Source organism: Triplophysa dalaica, chromosome 16 (assembly GCF_015846415.1).
Source record: "Triplophysa dalaica isolate WHDGS20190420 chromosome 16, ASM1584641v1, whole genome shotgun sequence".
Lineage (NCBI taxonomy): Eukaryota > Metazoa > Chordata > Actinopteri > Cypriniformes > Nemacheilidae > Triplophysa > Triplophysa dalaica.
The window spans coordinates 15,261,443-15,287,433 of record NC_079557.1 but is presented as its reverse complement, the minus strand read 5'-3'; the positions used below and the strand labels follow the sequence as shown (position 1 = coordinate 15,287,433).

The window sequence follows — 25,991 nt, the reverse complement described above, 5'->3', positions numbered from 1 at the left end:
AGTCGCAGCGAGCATCCCTTCAAGACAGAAAATCTATGCTGGTATTTGAAGAGTCTTTAGCCTTTAGCTGAGCACAAGCTCTGTGCTTTATCAATTTCAACTTATCAGGAGGCTCTAAAGGTTGCCCCTTAAACTGGCCAAATATCCGCTTGGCAATCTCATGTTGTATCGAGAAGACCGGGAATGTGGGAGGTTGAGAAGCCCGGATGATGATGCAACTGTGTACAGGATAATCAGGATGAATGGAATGTGTCTACATCCAGAGGATGGATGGGATGTGACTGCGTTCAGCTGCCTGCTCTATCTACTGAATCTCTTAAACTGACATTATCACAGGCTGGGTCCTGATGTTACCAATGGGATTTTATCAAAGGCGGCAAATTATAAAGTAAAAGAGGAGCTGCGTGATGGGAGCAGCCTCCAACTTCAATTCCTACATTCCCCAAACTAACTTTGTTAGGTACAAGTCCTTTCAAAACTCCAAATAAAAGACAAATTGCCGCTATTAGTGACCAAAACCATGTGAGATTTATTAAACAAAAAGATGTTTAATAAATGATAAACTTGTGCCTCAGGCTCATGTTTGGCCCAGAGTTATATTATGTGTAATGAACGGCGGACTGCAGCTGGCTTTACAGACAGATGACTGAAAAACAGAGAGGAAGATCACTTAAGTCTTCTCGCTGTCCATCAAGCAGCCCAGATGAGGGATTTCGCAGCACGCTATCCGTCCATCAGCACTGGAGTCAATGATCCGATTCTTCAAAATGGACGGAGAACATTTCCAGGAGCCAAACGATGCAGTGACAAACACTCATTATCGTGTGCTAATGGTCTGAGTCAGAGAATATCTTCACACGGGGGGATGGAGAGAAAGCAAAGATCTAAATAGCGCAGGCTGTGCCTTTGAATGACAAGCCGGTCTTACGAAAGCTATCGAGCGTCCGCTTTCCCAATGATGGCCCGTTTGGCGCAACGATCGGTCAAGTGGCTGTCAGAGGCGATGGGCTAAGACCTCGCTCTGCCACATCACTTAACATTAGATACGACCGAGATGCGACCCGATTGCCATTTCACACTCTCCAGCCACTCAACAGGGTTGCGAAAATAGAATAGAATGCCTTTATTGTCACTGTACATGTACAATGAGATTCAATATTTGACCCCACTGGCAGTGAAATAAATACTACAAGTTACATTACAAAGAAAGGGAAATAAGATGTGCAGCCTGGAAAGTGTATACATTTCCAGATGTATTCAACATAAAACACAGGACGTACATTAATAAGTTAAAACAAGGGAAGGTAAGGGTGAGCAGACCTGAGGAATGTGTACGTTTGCAATAAATACGTCTAATAAATATAATGCAGCAGCATTTTTTATCCAGAGACAAATGAAATAGCAGCGTTTTTCTGGAGGTCTTATTTTAACCCTTGGATGAAAGCGTGTCAGTGACGAAAGAGATCCCGAGAGCGAAAGAAGATGGATAGCATGATGATTGACATGCCTGAGATCGCACATCCCCCATGGGCAGGACAGGGTTGGAAGGTCCCGCTGTGAGACGTACTGATAGACTGATGTCTAATCGGAAGCTAACATATCAGAAAGAAGCCATTGAAAACAAGAGCAGATTTAGGACTGCAAGTCATTTTGTATTATATTTGGATTTTTGTATTATATTTGGAAAGTATATTTTGAGACTTTATTTCATAGCCTTCAGAATAAAAATAAATAGTTGCTTTGTTTGCTGAGAAGACATTTTAGCAGCAGGATCCTATATATATGAATACATATTAAAGCTGCAGTATGTAACCTTGGTATTTGACCACAAGAGGGCGCATTTCCAACAATAACAAAGGCGAAGCTTGATGACGCTATGAAGCAGGTGACGATGGGAGATGTCGTTTTAAATGCGTTTTCGCCATAGCGATGTATCTAAATTGGATAAACGAATCATGATCACGGATGAGGTCATTTATTTGTTTTTGTATTACCTGTCTATCAATACACTCGCGAGAGCAGAGTCTCTGTCAAGTCCAAGATTGTCGCGCAGCTCTCTCCATCTCGAAAACGCCTGGCCGATATTTATCCTGGTTTTATTCCTCCGTTTGTCACACAGTCTGCGTGTATCCAAATATGGACGCTTCCGTTTTACTGGCACTTCAATACTCGCCAAAGAGTAATCGTGATCCATAACAACCACTTCCGCATTTGACCATGTGATATTCTGGTCTACACCGGAAAACAAAGTCTAGAGCGGACATTGCGTCACTGAGAGGCGACATTTCTTTTCCGGGACGGCCAGTTATTTAAAATCGGAATTTCTCTGAAATAAAAAATCTTTAGAGACTTTTTAAATATTGTAAATACACAACTGGAGGAAATATATCACACTGTGCAAGTTATTTTCTGAAATTTTATTACAAAATTATTACATACTGGAGCTTTAAGCTAAAGTGATAGTTCACCCAAAAATGAAAATTCTGTTGTCATGTACATACCCTGTTTTTCATTTATAAAAAGTTATTTTAAAAGAAGTTTCATTTTTAGGTGAACTATAACTTTAATATAATGTAAATTATGTAAAATTATTTTATTTACTTTTTATGTGTGAAAGGCATGAAAACCATCTGTTGTCAGCTGCACTTGACCACCATGTTTACATGTCTTTCGAGAGACTTTTTGAGAATACCTTTTGTACCGTGCGGCCCTCTTGGGACACATCGAAGGTTGAATCACAGACCTCTTAAAGGCAGGAAAGAAAATTGTCATACCTGAATGCCTGAGGGATTTGACAGGCACAAAGGTTGGAATGCTAAAAGAGATGCTGTCACGCCACTGCTATGGCAACATCCTGTTCAAAGAGAATCGCTGTGGTCTTTAAAGGTTTTAGATACACTGTACCTTTTCATCTTGTCAATGGCGTGTACATTCATGGTTTTACTAGGGATGAAAATAAGCCAGTTGTTTTATGATGATTCACATCATGGCATCGTTGAGGAGATATATTGAAAAGAGGTGAATAGTCTTAAAAAATATAAAAGGTCGTCATCGCAAATCCTCACCCCAACACTCAGGGGAATATATAGCCACGGAAAAAATTACGGTTGTTTTTCCGGCAAATGATGGTGATGAAAGCTCCAGAGCAGAGGAGACTGCATCCTATTCGAAAAAAACCAAAAATGCTGCGTTGGTCACTACAATTTACGAAATGCCTGTGTCATTTGCCAGAAAAACAAGCCTCAGGTTCATGTGCAGCAGAGGGATAACGGAAGATAGACATCAACGTTAATAGCGTTGTCAATATGGTTCTTAAACAAGCGCATCGATTCGTTTGTTAGACCTTTGTTAAGACCATGGTGCAGTATCAAAAGTTCTTTGATGGATGGATGGATTTTTTGGAGCTTCAAAAAGTCGAAGTCCATTCACTATTATTCTACCGCTTGGAAGTAAAATGATACGTGGTATTTTAACTCCTACTGTATTATTCTTCAAGAAGAAGACGATATTCAGTTAGGATGCCTTCAGGGGTAGTAAAACATGGCAAAATTTTGTTTTGCCTCTGAAATATCCCTTTAAGATATCATCTCAAAATTATTATCGATTTTTTCAGAATTTATAGGTACGTATGTGTTAAGTAAAATTATATTTTTTGTTTCGTTCTGTGAACTAATAATAATATTTCTAGCAAATTTCAAGTAAAATATAATGTCAATTTGCAGAAAATGAAAACTGGAGATACAGGTCAAAATAACATGCTCTGTATTTTTCAGACCTCTAAAATATAATGATATTCACTTTTAAGCAATACAACAGGTAAATGAAACCTGGAAAATTGAATGCGCACAAAATGGGCATTAAAATGTATAATTTTCCTAAACACTTGGGTTGTTTAACAAAATATAAAATATGTTTATACATCAGGTCCAAGATCTCACATTACAATGTAGACATTACCTGCTGCAACAACACAACATGGCGCACAATCACAACACAAGTTCCATTCCACCTGCTTGTCCTTTCCCTCTTTCTCTTTGCAGACAGATGATTTCAGAAAAAGAGAGTCCTAGGAAATGGAACTGCAAGTGCCGACAAGGTGTGGCGTTGGAGAAAGGTCCCAGACAAACTCACAAAGGACGAAACATCCCTGCTGACAGATAGTGGTCAAAAGAAGTGAGAAAATATGGGTAGATATCCTTTCTGGGCACAAACATCACCTCTAGTGACATGAATCATTAAAGGGAAGGCTGGAAATAGCAGGAAATGTTGCTAAGGTCAGACAGGATGTCTTCTTCCCTACATACACAAACAGCTCTGTGAGGACGGGGTCTGTGGCCCCTCCCGGGATCTCGCACGGCGGTTGACATCGACGATACATCTGGCTGAAGGTGATCCACGGTGCAATTGCCAATTAAGACTAACAAGAGCCGGTGCGGGACACATTTGTCATGATCAGCTCAAAAGATGAGCCATGGCTGAGATCTAACAGGCAGATCATGGCTATGTAAACCACTCCCATGAGAAATAAACAACAGATTGTCCTTAGTATACACATACAACTGTATAAAACCGATCAGCTATGTGTAGCATCTCTCACACCGCACACAGTATCGATCTCAGCCCAAAACAGCATCTGACTGGATCTTTAAATTTGATCTGGGTCTCTGAGGCCTTACCTTCTCCATCGCTGTTCTTGAAACATGATTTAGAAATCAAATGAAGATGAGTTTGGTGATAATGCCACAATGTTCTGCCTCTGAGTCCCTACCACGGCGGATCGATCAGCATTCTTTTAACGGCTACTAATTAAATGTTGGTCCGCCTGGGGTGATGCAAGTAGATTTTTTCATTCTCTTTTATTACGGGTAAAAATATGTATCGTAACCTCAGCATGTATCACATCGCAGTCAGCAGGATGTTATCAACATCTACTTGACTATCGGTCACAGACCGTTTGATATCAGACACAAAGAGCATTCTCAAAACACAAGTTTCAATCTATCTGGAAGTCGGGGTGCAAGAGATTGACATTTTTGAAATTCTGACCGTAAAGTCTACACAGATTTTCTATATGACAATGCTTTACCGTTTTGTTAAGACCGCTCAGATTGAGTTATTTTCAGACCAACGATTTTAGAAATACCAAATCTTAAACATCACACAAAAATACTTTGATGAGTCAGGTCACATTTTATCAGATCACATTTTCCTGTGGATGGGTCTTTGTTAGACCAAATGACACAAAACAGCTACAAAAACGGTTTGATTTAACCCTTTCGGAAGAAGTGCTGTTTCCAGGTGGATGCTGCACATTGGTGGCGCTTGAGGAGATTCCCCACTTCCATGTAAAGTGCTTTGAGTACCCAGAAAAGTGCTTTATAAATGTGACAAATTATAATTATTATTTGTTAAAGGGTCATGGAAAAAACACTCTTTCATCTCAATTTTACCTCAGATTCATTTACAAAAAGAACTAAAATGCAGTAGGCCTACTCTCAAACTTTTACACTGTGGAAACAAACACCCGCGGCCCATTAATGCCTCTCTCAACTTCATCAAACTTTTACGAACACAACAGCGAATTCTTAAGTTCACCCAAACACAATAATTCTGTCATTACTGACTCTGAAGTCATTTGAAATCAGAATGATTTCATTCCTCTGTGAAAAACAGAAGATATTCGGAAAAGAGTGTAAGTGGAATTGTTTCCATACAATGAAAGTCAATGGGATCAAAGCATTTTCATTCTTGAATAAACTGTTCCTTTAAATACTAGGTGATAATACAGTATGATACACAGCCAAAGAATAATGAAGGAGACACTGATATGCAAACACAGTACTACAAAGGTTTCACTAGATCACAACTTATGATGTTGTTATAACGTATACTTCAGATGTGGAATATCAAAGTTGACCAGTTTTCTCTTACAATTGAAATTAAAGGACGCTATTGTCTTCTATGATGTGCATAAAAAACATCAATTAAAATCTCAGATAATGTAGTCTAGTGTTTTGTTCACTGTTCAAAACCTGTTCAAAACCTTTATAAATGTCTTTGTTTGTTTGAACACAGAGAAAGATATTTGGAATAATTTTAGCAACTGACAGTTCTAGGCACCATTGACTACCAGAGTAGGGAAAAGTATTGTGCAATATTTTTGTTCTGTTGAACACAAAACAAGTAGATATTTTGAGGAATTTAGGAAAGGAAACAGCTCTGAAGCACTTTTGACTACCATCTTAATTTTATTCTACTATGGTCATCAATGGTGGCCAAGAACTGTTTGTGCAAAAATTCTTCCAAATATCTTTCTCTGTGTTCAACCCAACAAAGAAATATATACAGATTTAGAACAACTAAAGGGTGAGTAATTCATGACAAAATTGTCATTTTGGGCTGAACTGCTTTCAGAGAAACTATGTCCTGATGAAGGGGATCACAGAATGCCGCAAAGCAGCTAAACAAGCAGAGCAGAGAGGCTGGCAGACAGGAAGTCACAAATTAATAAGTGTGAACTGACGAGGGTTAGGAGATGTGCTGGCAGCAAAGGGAGGCCTGCTGTTTCCTTCCAGATGTGTTTGCTCTGGAACGTCTGTAGTTTTTACCACTGCGTCTCGTGACAGCCTCTGCAAGCTGTGAGGGGTCAGCAGGCATGCTTGGCAAGTCTCTGACAGAAAGAGGACCCCGGTCTTCAGTTCAACTGTCTGAAGCAGGATTTTTTGCAGCAGCTATTAAGAATGTGACTGAACAGTTCATCCTCTGGATCCGAGTCCATCGGTATGCGGCTGCTAAAAGTCTCTCCTGAGAATCGCTTGGAGAACGAGGGCATCTGGAGAACGGGCTAATGAGTCCAAACCCTGGTCTAAAACCCTTAATAGAAATCAACCAGCAGAAACAGCGTTCACACCAGCGTTTTAGAGCCCGTGACACTATGTGAAACTGGTAATGAAACCTGTCTCTGTATGGGTTTCTACAGCACCAATGTATTAAAATTAAACGTGTGTGGTATAAACACCAATCTCACGGTTAATTTAAATCAACCTGTAAGCAGAAATTCTGGCTGCAGCGTGGTGATAAAAGGACATTTTAACGCTACATGTTAGCACAACCGATCTAATTTCCAACCGGTGGCAATCACCGTTCCAGATGAGAGTCTGTTCGCCAGCTGTAGAGAATGATTCTTTAATATGTATGCAGAGGCCTCAAGCTGGGTGCTGATGAGACGACGACTCGTATCTGGATGTGTGATGATGACTGATGCAAATGGAATAATCCTTTGCCAGGCGAGAGAGGCACAAATATTACCAATGAGGATGACATTTAGCATTTACTCAGCTGTACAATACACTCCCACAGACCATTGCATCCGTTCAAGGAAAAGAAACAGGATACCACATCAAATGAGACTGTCTTAAAGGGATAGTGCAGCCAAAAAAAAAATTATGTCAATGTTGTTATCTTCATGTCGTTTGGCAGGTACATTTCTGAACACAAAATAAGATAGTTTAAAGGAACAGTTCACCCAAATGAAGCGTCTTCATTTAATCACCCTCGAGTTGTTCCAAATCTGTGTAAATTTCTTTGTTCTGATGAACACAGAGAAAGATATTTGGAGAATGCTTGAAAGCAAACAGTTCTCGGCCAGTGGCCACCACTGACTAGTAGGAAAAAATGCAGTTCTGCGGAAGAAAGAAAAGCATACAGGTTTGGAATAACCAAAGTAGATAATGAGTTTTTATCTTTTGGGCAAAATATTCCTTTAAAACTGAGCAAAAATGTAGTGCTCTTAAAAATGTGCAATAAACATATGTAACATTGACACAAAATACATTTATGAAGAGATGTGATATAGCAGACAGCAAACATGTTATAGCACACTTTTCCTGTCTTGAAATTTTCACTGTCAATGAAATGTCGAAAATGAGGGCACCTTCTCACCTTAAGTTTGGTTCATTGGGTCCGGACCAATGCCATAAATTATACATTGTAGCATTTTTCAGCGGTGTTGGTCCCTTTTCACACCACACTGATTGCTTTGGTCTGAAACAGTTAAAATGATCCAAAATGCAGTCATGTGACAACATCCACATAACTCATTGGCCAGAACACATTGGCTAAACTGCTTTTTTAAACTAAACAATCTCAACGTCAACATTGTGTGTCAGATGTGGTAACGTTAACCTGGTCAACTGTGCTAGCATCAGTCGCATCACTTTAAGCGGTGATGGTGATCTCAAGGTACCAGGTGAACTTGTACATCCCGCACTTGGATGTACTGCTGGCAGAGTTTCTTTATCTTAACCCGGCAATGATCCACAGATCTATTAAACCCCCCTTTGTTGTTTGCTAAACAATGAAAGTATAACGCTGTTCTTGTGAGTTTTCAAAAGTTGGGATGTAATATGGTCATCAGACCAAATTTCTAGGAGGCTCCGCACCTCCTGTAAACTCCAAGTTTGTCTGTGAGCTGCCATGCTAGTGCAAACTGTCAACAAACACCTGTCATCGTTACATAATGACTATGGCAGCTGGTTAAGTCTAAAAACGTGCAGTACTTTTTGCATTTGGGTATGTTCGAAGTCAGGTCACGTTCTCACCACAAACCAACTACTCCAGGGTTTGTTTGAAAGCGTACCGAGACCACCTCTTCAAGGAGGTCTCGGTCCGGTTATTTGGTCCGCTTTTGGTGCACACTTGATTGTGATTGCTGCATTCACACCTCTCCAAACAAACCGCACCAAGAACAAAAACAAACTCTAGTGCGATTCAACCGTACTAAATGAGTCAAGTGTGAAAGCACTCTTAGCAACCACTCAATTTATGAGCCCATTTACTGCCATTTCAAGTCAGAACTTGAATAGTGAAATCTTGATTTGTTGTTTAATTAATTGACAGGAGTGTCACTGTATGTCTACATTAATAGATCCAGCTCTGACACTGTCCCCGCACTTCACACCCTGTTAGCACTAAAATACAGAAGATCTAAAGAAAACCCAATAGGCCTCTTAAACAGGCCGTTAAAACCACCCTGATATCTGCACGGTTGACACACAAATTGAAAAGACCACGGATAGCATCCTTATAGACTTCCTCAGAAGAGAAACCTGCTCGGATCGTTGTCTGCCATCAATAAAACTAACTTTTATAAATGCCATCTCCAATTAAGAGTTTACTAGAGGCTTGGTGGTCAAGATGTCGGTCAAAAACAAGAGCAATGAATTTATGAGGTTATTCTTGATTTCGGAAACCAAAGTACTATAAAAGGGAGTTTTTACTTTACTTTAAAATAGGTCTGTGAATCAAGTCAGCCTATCAAAGAGAAGCATACTAATGGACCTCTGATATCATCGCTGAGAAGTGCAGGAGCCAGCACTGCACACTTAATGAATAGCATTAGGACAAAACTGCAGCTTAACAACTTCAGTAGGGAACAGTCGGTCAAATCTGATCTCTTCTATTTCAATCTTTCAAAGACCTACAATAGCTAGGGGCCTGTGGTCATGGTCTGACAGCTCAGAATTTCTTATTTAAAAAACCTAGATAAAAATGAGACACATCATCTTTTCACAGAGTTGTGCGGCAGCATTTATATGGAAAAATATGCAGTTTTAAAGCGAAATTTTCATGTTTAAATGTGTTAAAGAAATGAAAGAAAACTCTGTTTGGCGGGTAATGTGGACAGCAGACATGTTTCTTAATTGTGTCTAAATACACATTCCTGCACTTATTGTTCAATTCATGTCAGTGCATGCTGGTCTAAATAAAAAGAAAGGTTTGTCTATATTCCTTCATCAAATCTAATAACTTGTCTGTATGGGTATTGGCTATGTATTAAGCTATAGCCAAATAGTTATTTAGGTACTGTTACACTGCTAATCTTCTAGATTCTTGCCAATAGTTTACAGTAATTTAATGACAGTAATGTAAAAAGCTTCTTGTACATCCTTTGGGATACATTACAATACTCTTGATAGTGAACTCAACCTCCACATCCTAGACACTCCCCCTGTGTGATTCAGGAGGTAAAGCATCCTGATAAGCTGGTGTGTGGTGGGCGTTCTGGTGTAATATGGCTGCCGTCAAATCATCCAGGTGGATGCTGCGCATTATTGGTGGTGGTTGAGGAGATTCCACCCTTCCATGTTAAGCGATTTAAGTGTCCAGAAAAGCCCCATATAAATGTAAAATAAGTGTCTTACTTCAGTTATAAGCTCCCAACTTTTCACTACTAAAAATGCTGATGGTTAAAGTCCCTGTGAACGGGAAGTTGCGATTGTTTTTACTTCCATATTCTGACGCATTTCCAAGTGCAACGGAATATTGACTGAGAAAAATAGTGGGCGGGCTTGTGGTTTTCATTGCAATCTGATTGGATGTATAAGAACAGGCTTTACGTATTGGAATGTAACTAGCAGCAGACTGACAGTTAAAGGGGAGGAGATAATGGCTCTGTCCTACCCAAGCCATCTAACTGACATCATCTGAGATGGATATCCACTATAGGGCTGAGGTACATTTTCAGATTTTCATTTAAAGATTAAGAGGACACATGAATTTTAAAAAGTGAATGTCCCAAACTGATAAGCTATTTATAACAATCACTGCAATAGTCCAAGAAATAATAGGAATTGCTATTTTTAAATTCACCAGGACTTTAATAATGAGATATATTAAATACCCTGATTCACTCTGATATGTATGCCACACTAGAAAAAAGACTTGAAGCCTGTGTAGTGTAGTTATAAGTGTACTCAAGAGAGTGTAGGCAAAATGTGAGATTGTCTCTCTATCACCACAAGCACTTGGGCAGCTCATTCACAATGAAAAAAATGAAGAAAATAAAACGCTGGTTTCTTAACACGGACAATTTGCCAAGTTCGTCTAAATTGAACAGATTTAAAACTAACATGACAGTTGTGAGCTGTAAATAACATCTGTAACCATAGTGGCAAGAACTCAAGAAATTATTAAAGATGACTTTCATAACAACACTAAAATAGTTTTTTCACTTGGGTCAAGAGTCAAATCCTAACGAACGACTAAAAGCTGCTTTTCTTCTTACTTTCTTAATGTGAAGAGCCTCCTTTAGGACCACAAATTTACTCTCAGACCTCAATTCTGAAGAAAGACTTAAGAACACAGCCATATCTTTATCTGCAAGAATACCTTTATGAACCTGTTTAGTTTGTGTATGTATGTTTAGGTTTGCAGGACAGCTCCCCCTGGGACCGTGGTTGAAGCCTTTCCTCACACTGTGAAAGGAAGGGATGTGACCACCGGACAGTGAAGAGCATTTAGCTCGGTCAGCCATAGCTTGTCGGGCTTCCACGGATCACACTTCCACGTATTCAGGAATATCTGGATGTGTGATCTCGCCCCGAGAAAATCCTGAGAAAAGATGAAACCCATAGAATCAAAGAAAGAGAGATAGAAAGTGATAGAAAGAATCTCATTAAAGGTAGATTGATGAAAGTGTGTGAAATCCAAAAAAAGAAGGATGAGGATAAAAGGAAATCCCGTCTGATGTAGGCATCAGGCATAAATTTTGCAAGTCAGAGCAAGTCAGAGCTGAAGTTTGGTCTGATCAAGTCTGATATTCTTGAAACGTGGTGTAGCTGGTTATCAGAGTGATGTTGTTTGAGAAATGGATCAAAACACCAGTCACTGTTAAATTACATATAAAAAAACTAACATAAAAATATGAATGTGAGTGGTGTTTGACCAAAATTACATTGTCATTAAATGAAATCTGAAAGCAAGCCAGCACGGCAATCATCATCAATGTGCCAAAGGTACTTCAGTTGGAACAGCTACAGAAAGGGATGGTGTTAACACAGAATAAATCCACAACACCTACACTAAGCATTTCCATAAGGCAGGGGTGATTTGACACTTCTAAAGAGCAGCATTAATGTACTGACTCGGAATAACAATGCTTCCTCAAACACAGAATTCAAGTCAACATGAAACTGCATTTGTAACCAATTGTACTTGATTTCAATGACAGTGACGTCCAGCGAGTGTGAAACCGAATATTCAATGATAAAACCCATAAATAAAAAATCATTAATTCACCCTCATGTCGTTCAAATATGACTCATTCTGATGTGTAGCACAACAGAAGATATTTTGAGAAATGTCTCAGTGGTTTTGTGACTAAAAACTGGAAGGCAATGTTGTTTGGTTACCAACGTTCTGTACATACCTGCAAACTAGGAAGAGGAGGAAAAGGTGACAGCCATAGGCAGGGGTGGTATACCTACAATAGGGGGTGGGTATAAGGGGGTTGTATTGTGATTTTCACAAGTTCTTTAAGTGCAAAACACGTCACCAATGGGGCAGCAGCTAATTACATGACAACAATTTTAAGTTACATAAAAAATTGCCTTCGTCTCACGGGTGACCTGAAAAATAAATATCAACAACGTTTTCTCTTTGACAGACACTTAGCAGTGGTCCCTTTCAGCACGGGCGAAAACATGACGTTTAGAACACGTGATTCTGAATTGGCCATAGGACCAAAAAAGACAACGCGGTTAGCTGTTATCTTGATTCTGGTTGGCCAAAGGAATCCAGGTGCTGGACCAAAGACATTTCAGACACTCAAGAGTAGATGCCTAAGACCCCCCCAACAGAAAAAGGATCTACACGATTCACATAAATGACCTATTTTTTATGAAAAACGCCTAGTTTGCAGGTATGTCTGTAAAATATCTTCTTTTGTGTTCTGAAGATGAAAGAGAGTAAATGATTAAAAAATATCTAATTTTGGGGTGAACTATCCCTTTATCATTTTATAAAGGAAAAGGGCAAAAAGTTAAGTCAGGCTTTTTTAAAAAGGTCAGATTTACCCTTGAGCATCTTTTCATATCTTAACCATTCATTTTTAAATTAATTATTGCTATAAACCTAATTAAATTACTGTTTCTGTGTTAACTATTGGACGAATTCTGCATGACCTACCACTTTAGCCTAAAGCAATGCATCAATAGCCATTTAACATTAACCAATATCCATCACAGCCTACAGTAGGTGATGTCAGCGGAAAACTGACAGCCATTTCAGAAGTAAGACACGTTATTACATTTTGATGAAAGCTTAGAAAAACAAACCTTTTTTCATTACAATTACGTTCACCATAAACCAATAACGTCATGTTGTCAACATCAATGTAACAAACCATATGTACACACACACTCAAATCTCCCCACTCGTGTGCCAAATGAAACAGAAAGGGCAGCGTTGATAGCTGTTCTCCCTTGAGATATCCCTACAGAAAACTTTTCACAGCTTGTTATGTAGATTTAATCTTTCGCTTCTTTCATGCCACATCCCGAACACAGTCAGCTGAGTGCCGCCTCGCGTCACCACGGGGTGGGATTCCTTCAAACACGAGTCTTTCATCACATCCCAATCACACAGCCACATAAACAAGCCGAATGTACGTGCGCAAGTGGGAAAGAAATGACAGAGGGGTTTGAGATCAATACTGGCATTCCCGCTGGGAGAACGGTCTGAGAAGGAGGGTGTGAGCTTGAGGAACGAGAGCGATTGATCGAACCCGGCCGACAACGTGCAGCAGGCGTGCAAACGTTTAGCTCATGCATCAGCGAGCGTCGCGTGCCAGGGATCATTTGAGCTGTCATGAGTCTTACCGGTGTCAGTGACACAATGCTAAAGAATCTTACAGCCGCTGAGATACGTGATTATGTCCTTGTCCACAGCTTGCACACCTGCAGGTCTACATCTCAATACAGGATCCACAATTAATGTCATTCAGACCTAATTTTGCTTTCTTACTACGTGTCTACACCAGACACGGCACAAAAGACAATAGAAGGCATTAGAACTCATTATCATTTAAAATTTTGTCCTCACTGGATGCGGCGTAACGCGACAATCCCATTTAAACAAGCCGTGTTGTGGCGTGCCACCTTCGGTGTAGACACGGTGTTAGAGGGACAGGATAAGCTGAATAAGCAGACCAGACTTTATTCTGATACATATTTATAACCTCCGATGCTCAGTGCTCTCTACGTGGGCAGCACAATTGACTTTGAGACTCTGCCAAAAAATGTGGGATCACTAAGGTGTGAAGGTCACAGTGAACACAGAGGAATATGCATCTGTGCTTATACGTTTCGTTATTCTCTCATAAACCTACAACACACACAAACACGGAGACCCCCCCTCATCCTACCCTTAAACTCCTCCACACAACCATTCAAGAAGCCCAGATACTCCACACCAACCCATGTATCAGCAGAACAGTATAGTGTGATACGTTATCTGCTTGTGTGTGTGTTGATGTTAGTGCCACAAAGAAACGCACACACATTCTGTAACGATAAGCCAGACGGGGCTGCCAACCTTTGTGGTGCGCAACACCCACACACAGTGCTCGTTGTACTTCACTTTTCTTGTCTTTCGTCTCAATCGTGTGAGGGTGAAAGGCAGCGAGCACATCTGCTCCGCCCCTCCTCAATGCCAATCAATAGCGTTTCATGGTGCACTTCTCAAGCACCACTTACAGCGGGCTAATGGTGCCGAAGGGTTACAGCAAAGCAGCGTGACTCACTGCATATATCATTCCACCTGCAACGGCCTAAAAAATAAAAATATTTTCTGGCTGACATAGCCCGAAATAATTAATAAAAAATAATTCATACAAATTGTTCGAAAATGTATTGCTCAGAACTCTAAGCAAGTATTAACACATAAATAAAGATTAAACTAATGAAACAAAAAATTGCAGATACAAGTTGATAAAATATAAACTTGTAGACAAACCATATGTTTAGCATGTTGTATCAGCATGTGTTTCAACATGATGCTATAATGATTCATCATGCTGTCAGCATATGAATTAACAAAATGATAACATGTTTTACTGATGTCAATATGTTTTAGAATGATGCTAGCATTCTTTAACTTAATGATACAAATTTTAAATAATGTTTACATGCTACCATGTTTTTCCAAGATGCTAATATGTTTAGTATGTTTTTCAATAATGCTAACAAGTTTAAAAATGATGTTAACATGATTTAAAACGATCATTTAACATGATTTTATCATGTTTTAGAATTATTTGAAAAATGATGTTAGAATGAATTAAAAAGATCATTTAACATGATGATAACATGTCTTAACATGGTGTTAACATGTTTTAGAATGATGCTACCGTGGTTAAGCATAATGCTAACAAGTTTTAACATCACGATAACTTAATCGTAAAATGTTTTCCATGATTCAACATAATTATGGCATGTTACTCGCAATGTTAATATGCTGGCTTGATGCTAACATGTTTTGTCAAGCCAAAAATGAATTAAAAATAGCTATTTTTAATTAGAGGTCATGTCTTGCAGTGTTTTACACAGGGAATGGCAATATTGTAGTATTTATCTATACAAATTAAAGAAAAAAAATGTAAATAAAAAAAAATACTATTATTATGATATATAACACTTCTTACTTTAACATACTAAAGTGAAAGAAGTGTGTGTAAAGCTCATTGACACTTTAACACCTGAAAACACAATGAAAAGTGTTTCGATAGCAAAATGCCGGACTTAACCGTCTGTAGCTGACAGCAGTGCTTAGCTTTACACCAGCAGCGCCAGTGCTGTGCTTTATTAACCGCCTCAAAGTCATTGGAAGCGTGTGCAACCTGCACAGGATTCCTGTGAAACATTTAAACTGGAGCCTACCCATGATTCATTAAGACACAAAACCTTTGTGGCACGTCATCAGCAGTGTTCAAAACTGAATCAATCGCTATGCAGTGCTACCTTTTCACACGCTCAAATATATTGAGGGTAAGTAGGCTAGTTAAAAAAGGTAGCATTAGGTTATTATTTCGACGCAGCCTCATTTGTAATGCAGGCGCTGTATTGTTTTGTAATATAAGAGGAAAACTAGGCCTCAAGGCTGTTGAAGTCACCATAATAACTCATCAATTACAATGTTAAAGTGTATGCGGTTTATGAGGCAAAAGCTTCAGGGCTTAAACAGACTGAGAAATAAAGCAAGAGTGAGCAAGACACGGATACAAATGAGGGTTTAACAAAAGCTTGATGTTTTTTATAATGAAGAAAGAAGTTCTGAAATATTCAGAGCCCTCGTTTTCACAAGCAGCCATGTGATATTGAGTTTACACTGCCTGTGGTTCATTTCTTAATTTGTTTCTTTTTCAATTAAGTGCCATTGCATTGTGCTCGCGACTGTTGAGTGGGCAGAACAGTCAATGCACTTTGTTGCTTTGAAGTGGTAAATAAGACAGTGTATTAACAGTGTCAAAACAATTGAAACTATTTAGATGATTAAACCAATCGGACACCAATTACAGAGTTGCTGGGTAGAGCGATGCCGAGTTTTGGCCGCGCTGTAAACAACCTGCCAACTCTCCTGCATGAGCACAGAGATCCTCGGCCACTCGTATCCCTTATCCAAAAACATTAACATCGGGGAGAGCAGCTAGGCTGTCAAACGGAAACCGTGCACTAATGAGATGAATCTATCCATTATAATGCTTTAACCAGAGTAAATATGCATGCCGGTAATTAGTTTACGCCCCTGCATTAGCTTCACTCCTTGGAGGAACAACTCCGTCTTGTGCTGCCAAAGGACATCAGAGCGCCTGAATGCATTACGCTCCAGATGCTGCGAGTTTTCATCATTTAGATGTGTTACCATCGGGGAGCGGATTGATCAGGCACGGTCACGCCGGATAAGAGCACAGCATAATGACGGGCCGGGAAGGAAAACTGCTGCCGTTGTTCAAAAAAGAAAAGCCCATTAAGTAGCTCCCGGTTGCTAAGCAGACACGTACGCTACAACTATTTCCAGCCATGGAGAGTTTGCAGGAGCCGAGGCATTTTATGGTTCACAAGAACATTCTCATGACTCGGTATAATCGGGGGCTTAACAATTCAGACAGGTGCTAATTGCGCCGAGAGACTGTGAGGTTGTTTTCCGCTGAATCTGTAGTCGGTGATAAGCATAGAATGTCTTATTTTGGGGACTTTTATTATCAGGACGGTATAGAGGGTATATACATTTTTATCCCTGGATTCTCTCATTCCGACTGCATTTTCTGCAATGCGTAAATCATGGGGACCAACTTATGTCAATGCTTTATTGACAAAAAAAAGTAATATTACAAGCCTCAAAGTGACAACTATTGGTGGCGTTTGTCTCTACAGTTATGCAATACAACTTTCTGCATTTATGTGTTTGACAAATATTCATTGACAAAGAAAGGGTAAAACTTTCATCTATTACCAAATTTTGTGTGCAGACCTGCAGGTACATCCGTCTCACTACAACAAGGTTGGCAGCAACAATGGTTTGTATTCATAACTGAAACGTCTTTTGATGTTTTCTGATGCACAGCTCTATTACACAAAGCACTGGCCCATGGCCACTAAATATTAAAATGTCTTAAAAAGCGCTATGATAACCTCAGCACGCTTCCACAAAACCCACTGTGAGGCTGAGTACGATTTTAGCAGCCGGACTCAAAAGTGTATAAAGATTCGGTGTACGGTGAATACAGCTCATCTCAGCCCTTCTCCATTGACGTCCTTGCGGTACGGAAAAAGTGTTCTGAAATGGGCAGATTAGATTAGCGGCAGGAAGCTTTGATCTGAAGCTCGCTGGCTAGCTTTGATCTGCACAAGCAGCTCTTCACCATGACCAGAACACAATATGAGCCCATTTCACTTCCATTTGTATCAATTCTATGGGAGAATACGACAATGAGATGCTCTGCTCACCATCACTTGCTGCCATTTATCCCTAATCAGACTCACTTCAAGCACTGAATGTCGGCACTGTTCCGGAGGAGAGAGTGACCATCAAAGGTCTAGAACTTGTAGTGGCCAACTTCAAATGGAGACCACGTTTACCTGGGAAAGCTTATAAAGGCATGATGGTTTCATCTCATGATTACAAAGTCATAGAATAGTACTAGCTTTGAGATGTGAGTGGTTTAAAGGTTAGTTCGGTCAAACATTTAAGTGACGAAAAGTGATTATTGATTCATCCTTGGATTGTTCACACCTCAATGGATTTCTTTGTTTAGGCACATTTTGGGCAATAAAGTTTCGTTTTTCTGATTACAACAGGAGTGGATTGTAACCGCATCTTCTCTAGTCATATCTCAAATGATCTGAATGTATATGTACAGCCTAATATAATACAATCAATTATTTGATAGTGAGGTCCAAGCCTTTTACTGTATCCACCCAAGAAAAGTTTGTGTTTACATAATAAATATCAGTGCATATTAATTTTGTTTTTATAAATAACATTCATATTTAAGTATATTTAGAATAAATAAATACATGCAAATATTCCCTAATAATATTTCCAAATTATTGTACACCTTCAATTCTTTAATGCTAAGCACGAAAAACCACCTCAATAATATCAACAGTTAATCTGATCCAATTAAATCTCCTTGACAACCTGAAACATAAGGTGGCCTTCCCAAAATCCATTTCTTTCAGCTAATCATAATTCAATTAATTAGTACAGAATTAACGTTGGCATGAATATGAATAGGCTTTCATTTGCTTATGCTAACCTGAGTTGAAAAGGTCTGTAAAATTCCCTCGACAATACCTATCTAACCTGAGTTTGAAGGACGCCAGCGGCAAGACTTTATGACTGACATATAGCCAGCAACTCAAGTATTTAATTTGCAACTTTTAATTGTCCCATCGTATTGAAGCTTCAAAGTTCCAACACAAAATATATTAAAACATTTCTTGGGGTTTTCGTCCTTTTCTCTTAATGAATGAGATAATTTGAAGTGAAAACCTCAGAGAGACCCCAGGCTTTGACCTCCCACATTTGAAGGTCACGAAAAGTGTAATGCCAAAAACGAACAATGTGAATGTAGTTAATGACTGTACAATTTGAAGCGATATGGCAGTCTGAGAGAAAGTTAAGAGATCTACCAGGAGGAAGGTTGGGTCTCTTTCTCTTCTTGTTGTTTTCTGTTCCGTTCTCCAGAGGACAGTCAGGAACCAGTGCCCCATTGGAGCTGCTGAATTGAAGGGGTTCGTTGTTTGTGGCAGGGTCGAATGATAATGGATTCAGTCCTGTGGAGACGAAGAAGAAATAAACGTAATTAATAAAATACATTCAAACTAGACATAACTAAAGCTTAAGTAAGCACAATCTAACATAGACAGACTAAGTTTGGTGCAATTGACAAGTAACCCAAACTAAGACAAGAGGTGGCCACAACAAGCAGCGTAATGTTTGAAGTTGGATATAACAGGTGTGTTCATGTTTGTTTTTCAATTAATCTTAACAAAATCTTAAATCAGCTTTAAAAAATGAAATGCCACACACCCCTCAAATCTTGGCAAACCCAACAATTACTTTATACTTGGAATAGCTCCCAGCAGAAACATGACTTTGTTTCCAGGGAAACCTGTGCCGCCTGATTTTTTCAAGTCAGCAAATTATATTGCAGCTTGCCTTTTAGAAAAAGTTACAGCCATTTCTGTTTGCAATACACATCAGGTGATCAGTCAATGGAGTGCAAAGACAGTCAATAATTGGGCTGAGACTAAACAAACCAAGACTCTGATTAAAAGTTTCCATCTTCCCTCTCCAGCCTTGTCTGAAACTAGAAAACCATTCATCAAGCGAGAACAGAAAATTGCCCTTTAAGACTAATTTAACGGTGTGGCTTCATTTCAACAACGACATATTTCTAGTCCGAAAGCCACAAAGACAGGATTATCCACACACATACACTTATTCTTTATTAACCCCTCTGTGAATTCCATTAGAGAAATTGACTGCAGGTTCAGACGCTAAATTAGAAAAAGGGTTTCAGACGACAATCGATAACCAGAATCTTCCTCCATTTCCGCTGCACAGAACGGCATGCACAAAGATGTGGTATTAAACAAAAACAGACAAACCCATCCGATGAATGATCAATTCAATAATGAACGGCACAACATCGCACCCCGAAATCCAGGAAGCGAAAGATAAAGAATTTCAATGAACCTTAACACTAGTACATCAGTTATTTCCTGTCTCAATATACGCTGCATGTTATGTGCTGTTTGGGATGCGGAGCGGTGTCTGAGATACGTATGCCGGTCTGTTTCCATTAAATATTCATATCGTCTCTCAGTTTACATTGTTGTGCTTGGCATCACTTGCCTGAAGATATAACCCAGCATCCCAGTAGCCACACCCTAATGATTAGAGACAGAAGAAGAGACCCAGAGATACCGACACATAGTTCAAAGACAATGCACAACGCACATCTCTTATGGATAAAACGGTGTGTAAAGAGGCATATATGTAAAGCAGGACAAAGAATTTGTGACACTTTGAGAGCACTGAAAACAGTGCAGTTGAAGACTAAAGTATGGTAAATGTTCTCTCTCTCCATTTCTCTCTCGCTGGCTGATCACTGATGTGTGACTGCAGGAGTGAGAAGTCCTTGGCATGTAAAAGGTTGTTAATGAGATTAGAAGATGCTGTTGTGCTATGATTCATTGAGTGGAGGCCAGATCAAGGTTGCATATGATAGCAAGTGCTAGGACTCGCCGATAAACTCAACACTTCAGATACATTCTAATGATTTTGTTGGCAACATCCAATTAAACATCATTGTGAATATGGGAGTGATCTTAATGCACATTTATTTGGCTAGTTAGGTTCCATGAAGGCCGTGCCAGAGGGCCAGTTACACATTTTTTCTCACAACTCACAAGGACGAGAGTGTTAAGATGGCGATGGAGTGTCTCAGATATAAATCAGCTCTTTCGTGTTTTTCACTTTAATACATTCAAAGTTCAAAATTTGAATGTGTCTAGGTCACATTCAAATTCAATTTGTCTAGGTCACGACTTACAGGTCTAGGTCACAAAAAAATATTTTGCCCAAAGTTTTAATCACAATTAAAATATGATTAATTGTGCAGAATAAATGAATGAACGAAAGAAATTAATGAACGAGTATGTGGATGAGTAAGTAAATTATGTCTAGAATAAATTAATGAATTTGGCCAATGGTCATTCTTTCATTGTTTCACAAAAACAACAAAGCCTTTCAATGACACTAGCTGGGTTTCCATCCAAACATGATGCGAATCTTTCTAAAGTTCACAATAACAAGAGGAAAAATAATGCGAAATCGGTGCGTTTCCATCAAGTTCCCCGAGCAGATCATGGTGGTATTGGTAACCTAGTAACCAACAGTAAATAAAAACTATGGAAACCAGAATGACCCCATCAATGGTAACAGCAGCTTATTCTTGTTGGTTTTGTTCGCTACGTCAGAATTTATTCTGCAAATGGGTTTCCATTTCCCATTTTTCACATAAACCGTTTTTTAAAAAAATATTAAACATCTCAAAACTTTTTGCCGAATTAATGTTTTTTATTAATACATTTTGCGTTTCTGGTCTCTGATGCGAAACTTCAAAATGCGCATAAAACCAGGGTGATGGAAGCCCGGCTTCTGGCAATCTGTTTACATACTGTAAATACAGTAAGAGCTGAGAAACAAGTCCGCAGGCACAATCAAGAGAGACAGCTCTACACCGGGGGCTGTGACCCCAGCATGACCCCCAACAGCCCTCCAGATGCCGAGTGCTTACAGATCCCGGACAGACATTTCCATCGCACACCTTGGACAAACAACAAATATGCATGAAGAGAAACCCTCCATCCCTGACGGTGCAAAACACAAACAATGACACCGTAGGCACAGGCTAAAAATTACACCAATAAAGCATAAAAAGCCCATCAGGACGCTAAACAAAAGAACATCCGGTTCTGCTAGAAAATAACGAAAGGCCAAATCCCATCTGAAAAGCTGAATAACTGATCACAAGTAGCTTCCCCACATAAAACTAAAATAGTCAGATTAGAAGAGGCAGACAAAAAGGAATTAGGTTGCATTCTGGCTGTGACACCGTTCTGTTGCTGCAGATGGAGATGCTTCAATAGAGCTGCTGATGAGATTTAAATGAGTATTACTGTTCATGTGCTTCACGGCCACAGTGGAGTATGACGGATGCCGATCACATACTCGCTCTCCGCAGCGGCAGGGAAACTCGCACGACACTCTCTTATCTTTGAGATGAAGTAGAAGATGCCGGGCGATAGATGTGACGGAGGGAGACTTTTCAGCGATTGGGCGTAGGGCACAAAAAGGCAGGCGGAGGCCTAAGACACCAAATGACTCTCCTGCATTAATGGATGTGCTGAAGGAGTGGATTTGATAACGCCTTCTCTCTTTCTTACATAAGCCAAGCGATTCCCTACCCTGTTTACAGAGAAATTGTAAACAGAATTCTGCCCCGCAGTATCGTTCAGACTAAGGTGTGGCTTGATGAAATCTGCATCTGCATTTCTTTATTTGGTTCTCCGTTTTATCAAAAGAACATTTCCATCACGTGCCACCAAGTCTTAGAAGAATGATGTGTTCCTCATCATTGGCTTGATTTGGTCTTATAAACAAGACAAGACAAACCGTCAGAGGAGGAAAGAACACAATCGCCTCTCTGCTCTTCTACCCACAATCCAACAGGGAAATGTCACTCTGTGAAGTGGGGAAAGTCAATTTCTTTGTTCTGCTTCCACACTTTCTCTGATATTTCACACAAAGACACAGAACACATCAGGGACAAAAGCTACAGCCATGCGTACATATGTGAGATAAAAAACTATTCTATGAGTTTTCTTTGTGGACGTTAAATAATTTGCTGTTAGCTGGTGACGTTATATTTTATCTTACACAACTGGACACTGGACAACCGATGAACTATAGTAGATAAGTGGACTTCAAATATATTTGAATAGTTAGTATATGCACACATGCGCAACAATGTTTTATTTTAACCTATATGATTATCTGCTTACTGAGCAATTTTAAAAAAAAATAAGCACAATGCGATCAGTGCAAAACAGTAAAAGAATATAAACAATCAAATAAAAATTTGTATCTAATATTTTTTTGTATTGACTATTAGTATTGACTAGTCCACACAAACACGGGTATTTTCAAAACCGCATTGTTTTCTATGCGGTTTGGCTGTTCGACCACACAAAAACGCAGTACTACTCTCATAACTGCAATGGACTACTCTCATAACTGCATTACCTCATCTACTGCACTGTAACTTTCATAACTTCATTACCTCATCTACTGCACTGTAACATCAATAACTGCACCAACTTCTCTACTGCACTGTAACTCATCTATTGCATTACTGCATCTATTGCATAACTAACTGCATCTACTCATCTATTGCACTATAACATCAATAACTGCATTAACTCATCTACTGCACTGTAACCTTAATAACCGCATTAACGCATCTACTGCACTGTAACTTCAATAACTGCATTAACTCATCTACTGCACTGTAACTGTATAACTGCATCTACTCATGTATTGCACTATAACTTCAATAACTGCATTAACTCATCTACTGCACTGTAACTTCAATAACTGCACTAACTCATCTACTGCACTGTAAATGTATAACTGCATCTACTCATGTATTGCACTATAACTTCAATAACTGCATTAACTCATCTACTGCACTGTAACTGTATAACTGCATCTACTCATGTATTGCACTATAACTTCAATAACTGCATTAACTCATCTACTGCACTGTAACTTCAATAACTGCACTAACTCATCTACTGCACTGTAAATGTATAACTGCATCTACTCATGTATTGCACTGTAACTTCAATAACTGCACTAACTCATCTACTGCACTGTAAATGTATAACTGCATCTACTCATGTATTGCACTATAACTTCAATAACTGCATTAACTCATGTACTGCACCATACCTTTAATAACCGCATCAACTCATCTACTGCACTGTAACTTCAATAACTGCATTAACTCATCTACTGCACTGTAACTTCAATAACTTCACTAACTCATCTACTGCACTGTAACTGTATAACTGCATCTACTCATGTATTGCACTATAACTTCAATAACTGCATTAAATCATGTACTGCACTGTAACTTTAATAGCTAATGTCTGTAACTAATGCACACTCAAGTCACTTGCACTATTGTATAGTCTATATTGTTATCTGTTCATAACCACCTGTACATTATTGTTCACAGTATATAGCCCTCTGTTTATATTGTTCATAGTACATACCGACTGTCATATTTTCATAGTACATGCCCATTGTAAAGTATTTTCCTAATATTGTATTCTGTATTTATTCACACTGTATATCCTGCACTTGATAATTGCACTTCTGGTTAGACCTAAACTACATTTCGTTACACTGTACTTGTATATGTGTAATGACAATAAAGTTGAATCTAATCTAATCTAATCTAATCTAATCTAATCTAATCTAATCTAATCTAATCTAATCTAATCTAATCTAATCTAATCTAATCTAATCTAATCTAATCTAATCCAAGTACTCGGTCACTGAAAAATTGAAAACTCATGCCAGGGTGAAGATTTTAGAAACTCTGGTTTCAGTGCTGTCGTGTTGACGCGTGCCGTTATCTCCTTTGTTTTGACATCAGAATCTAGGCATCTGATTGGCCAACACAGCTTTATGGTAAGGGTTATATCACCACTTGTTGGTTTGGCATGCTTTTAACAGCGTTTAATAGCGTGTTTTTCGTTATCGTGTGGACGCCAAAAAAAATAATGAGGAAGGAAAAACTACGTTTATAAAAAATACCTGTGTACGTGTGAACTAGAGCTAAATGATCTTAAATCTTGTTTTCCTAAAAAAAAAAAAGTTTATAAGAAAAAAATAGATACATATTTTGTATATGTAATTTTGCTCATCGAGTAAATGTTTCTTGATTTAGTAATTTTCTGATATTTCCACTGGAAAACAAGAGAAAAGAGAGATTTTTTTGCAGTCATTCTCTGATCAGCCAATGGTGTGACAACAGCACATAAATATTACAGATAGAGGTCAGAAAACTTTGTAAATGACCTATAGTATATGCACACGCAGATGGTTTTGTCATTATTACTATTAGCCATTAATATTGATTCCAGCTGTGAATATTGTAGCGTTTCCCACTGGCTGTCATTAAAGGGATAGTTCAACTCAAAAATCAGTCATCACATACTCCCCCTTTTGAGACTTCAAACCTTTCTTCTGCAGAGCACAAAACAAGATATTTTGAAGAATGTTGTGAAATGGACCCCTTTGACTTGCATTGGTTTTTTGTCCATACAATAGAAGTGAATGGGGTCAGTGATGTTCGGTTACCTTCCTCAAAATATTTTCTTTTGTGTTCTGCAGAAGAAAGAAAGTAATAAAGGTTTGAAATGACATTTGAATGAGTGGTCCTCAAATGCTTTCCTGGAAGAGGACCACTGAGCAAACATCAAAGCCCACATCAGAAAGAGATAGAAGAGAAAATATCGCTCCCGCGACATCTAGGAAAAATAAATAAGAGCAGAAGGCTGATGACAGAAGGGGATTTGGAGGTTAAAGTCAAAAGGCTTGGTGGCGGGAGACTGCAGGCAAAGATGAGATGCAGATAAATCTGTTGATTTCAAAGGAAATGACAAACTAACCCTAAACAGTCAGAAAATAAAGGGTAAGCAACGACAAAATGTCAAACAGCCAAACACAACCAAGACTGAAAACTATTTACTGCCCTAAAAGGAATGCATGTAACTTCTAATTGAACACATAAAAGAGGTTTCTATCCAGTGCAGATACTGGAGGCAGAAAAAACTGCAACGAGAAAATAACAAACAACAACACAGAGTAAAAGTCATTTCTTCTGTCATGTCACATCTCTAAACTGTTCTCACCTGTCTTCCTCTCTGTCTCTCACCGGTTCATTGATCCCATCCATGCTGAGCTGCAAGAGACAGTCACAGTAACAGCTGTGAACCATCAGATACCCTTAACATCAGCCAATGGGAAACACTGCAATATTCACAGCTGGAATAAATGAGAATCGATAA

At 39.0% G+C, this 25,991-nt stretch overlaps 1 protein-coding gene across 10 annotated transcripts in view; it reads right to left on the bottom strand.

The window, feature by feature from the left end:
* The window catches only part of enox2 (ecto-NOX disulfide-thiol exchanger 2), a 238,919-nt gene that overhangs the window by 104,187 nt on the left and 108,741 nt on the right, over positions 1–25,991 (bottom strand). For all 10 annotated transcript variants that reach the window (XM_056769092.1, XM_056769099.1, XM_056769097.1 and 7 more), the window contains one exon: positions 18,972–19,115. In XM_056769092.1, coding sequence (XP_056625070.1) covers positions 18,972–19,115 — 144 coding nt within the window. The remainder of the gene's footprint in view (positions 1–18,971; positions 19,116–25,991) is intronic.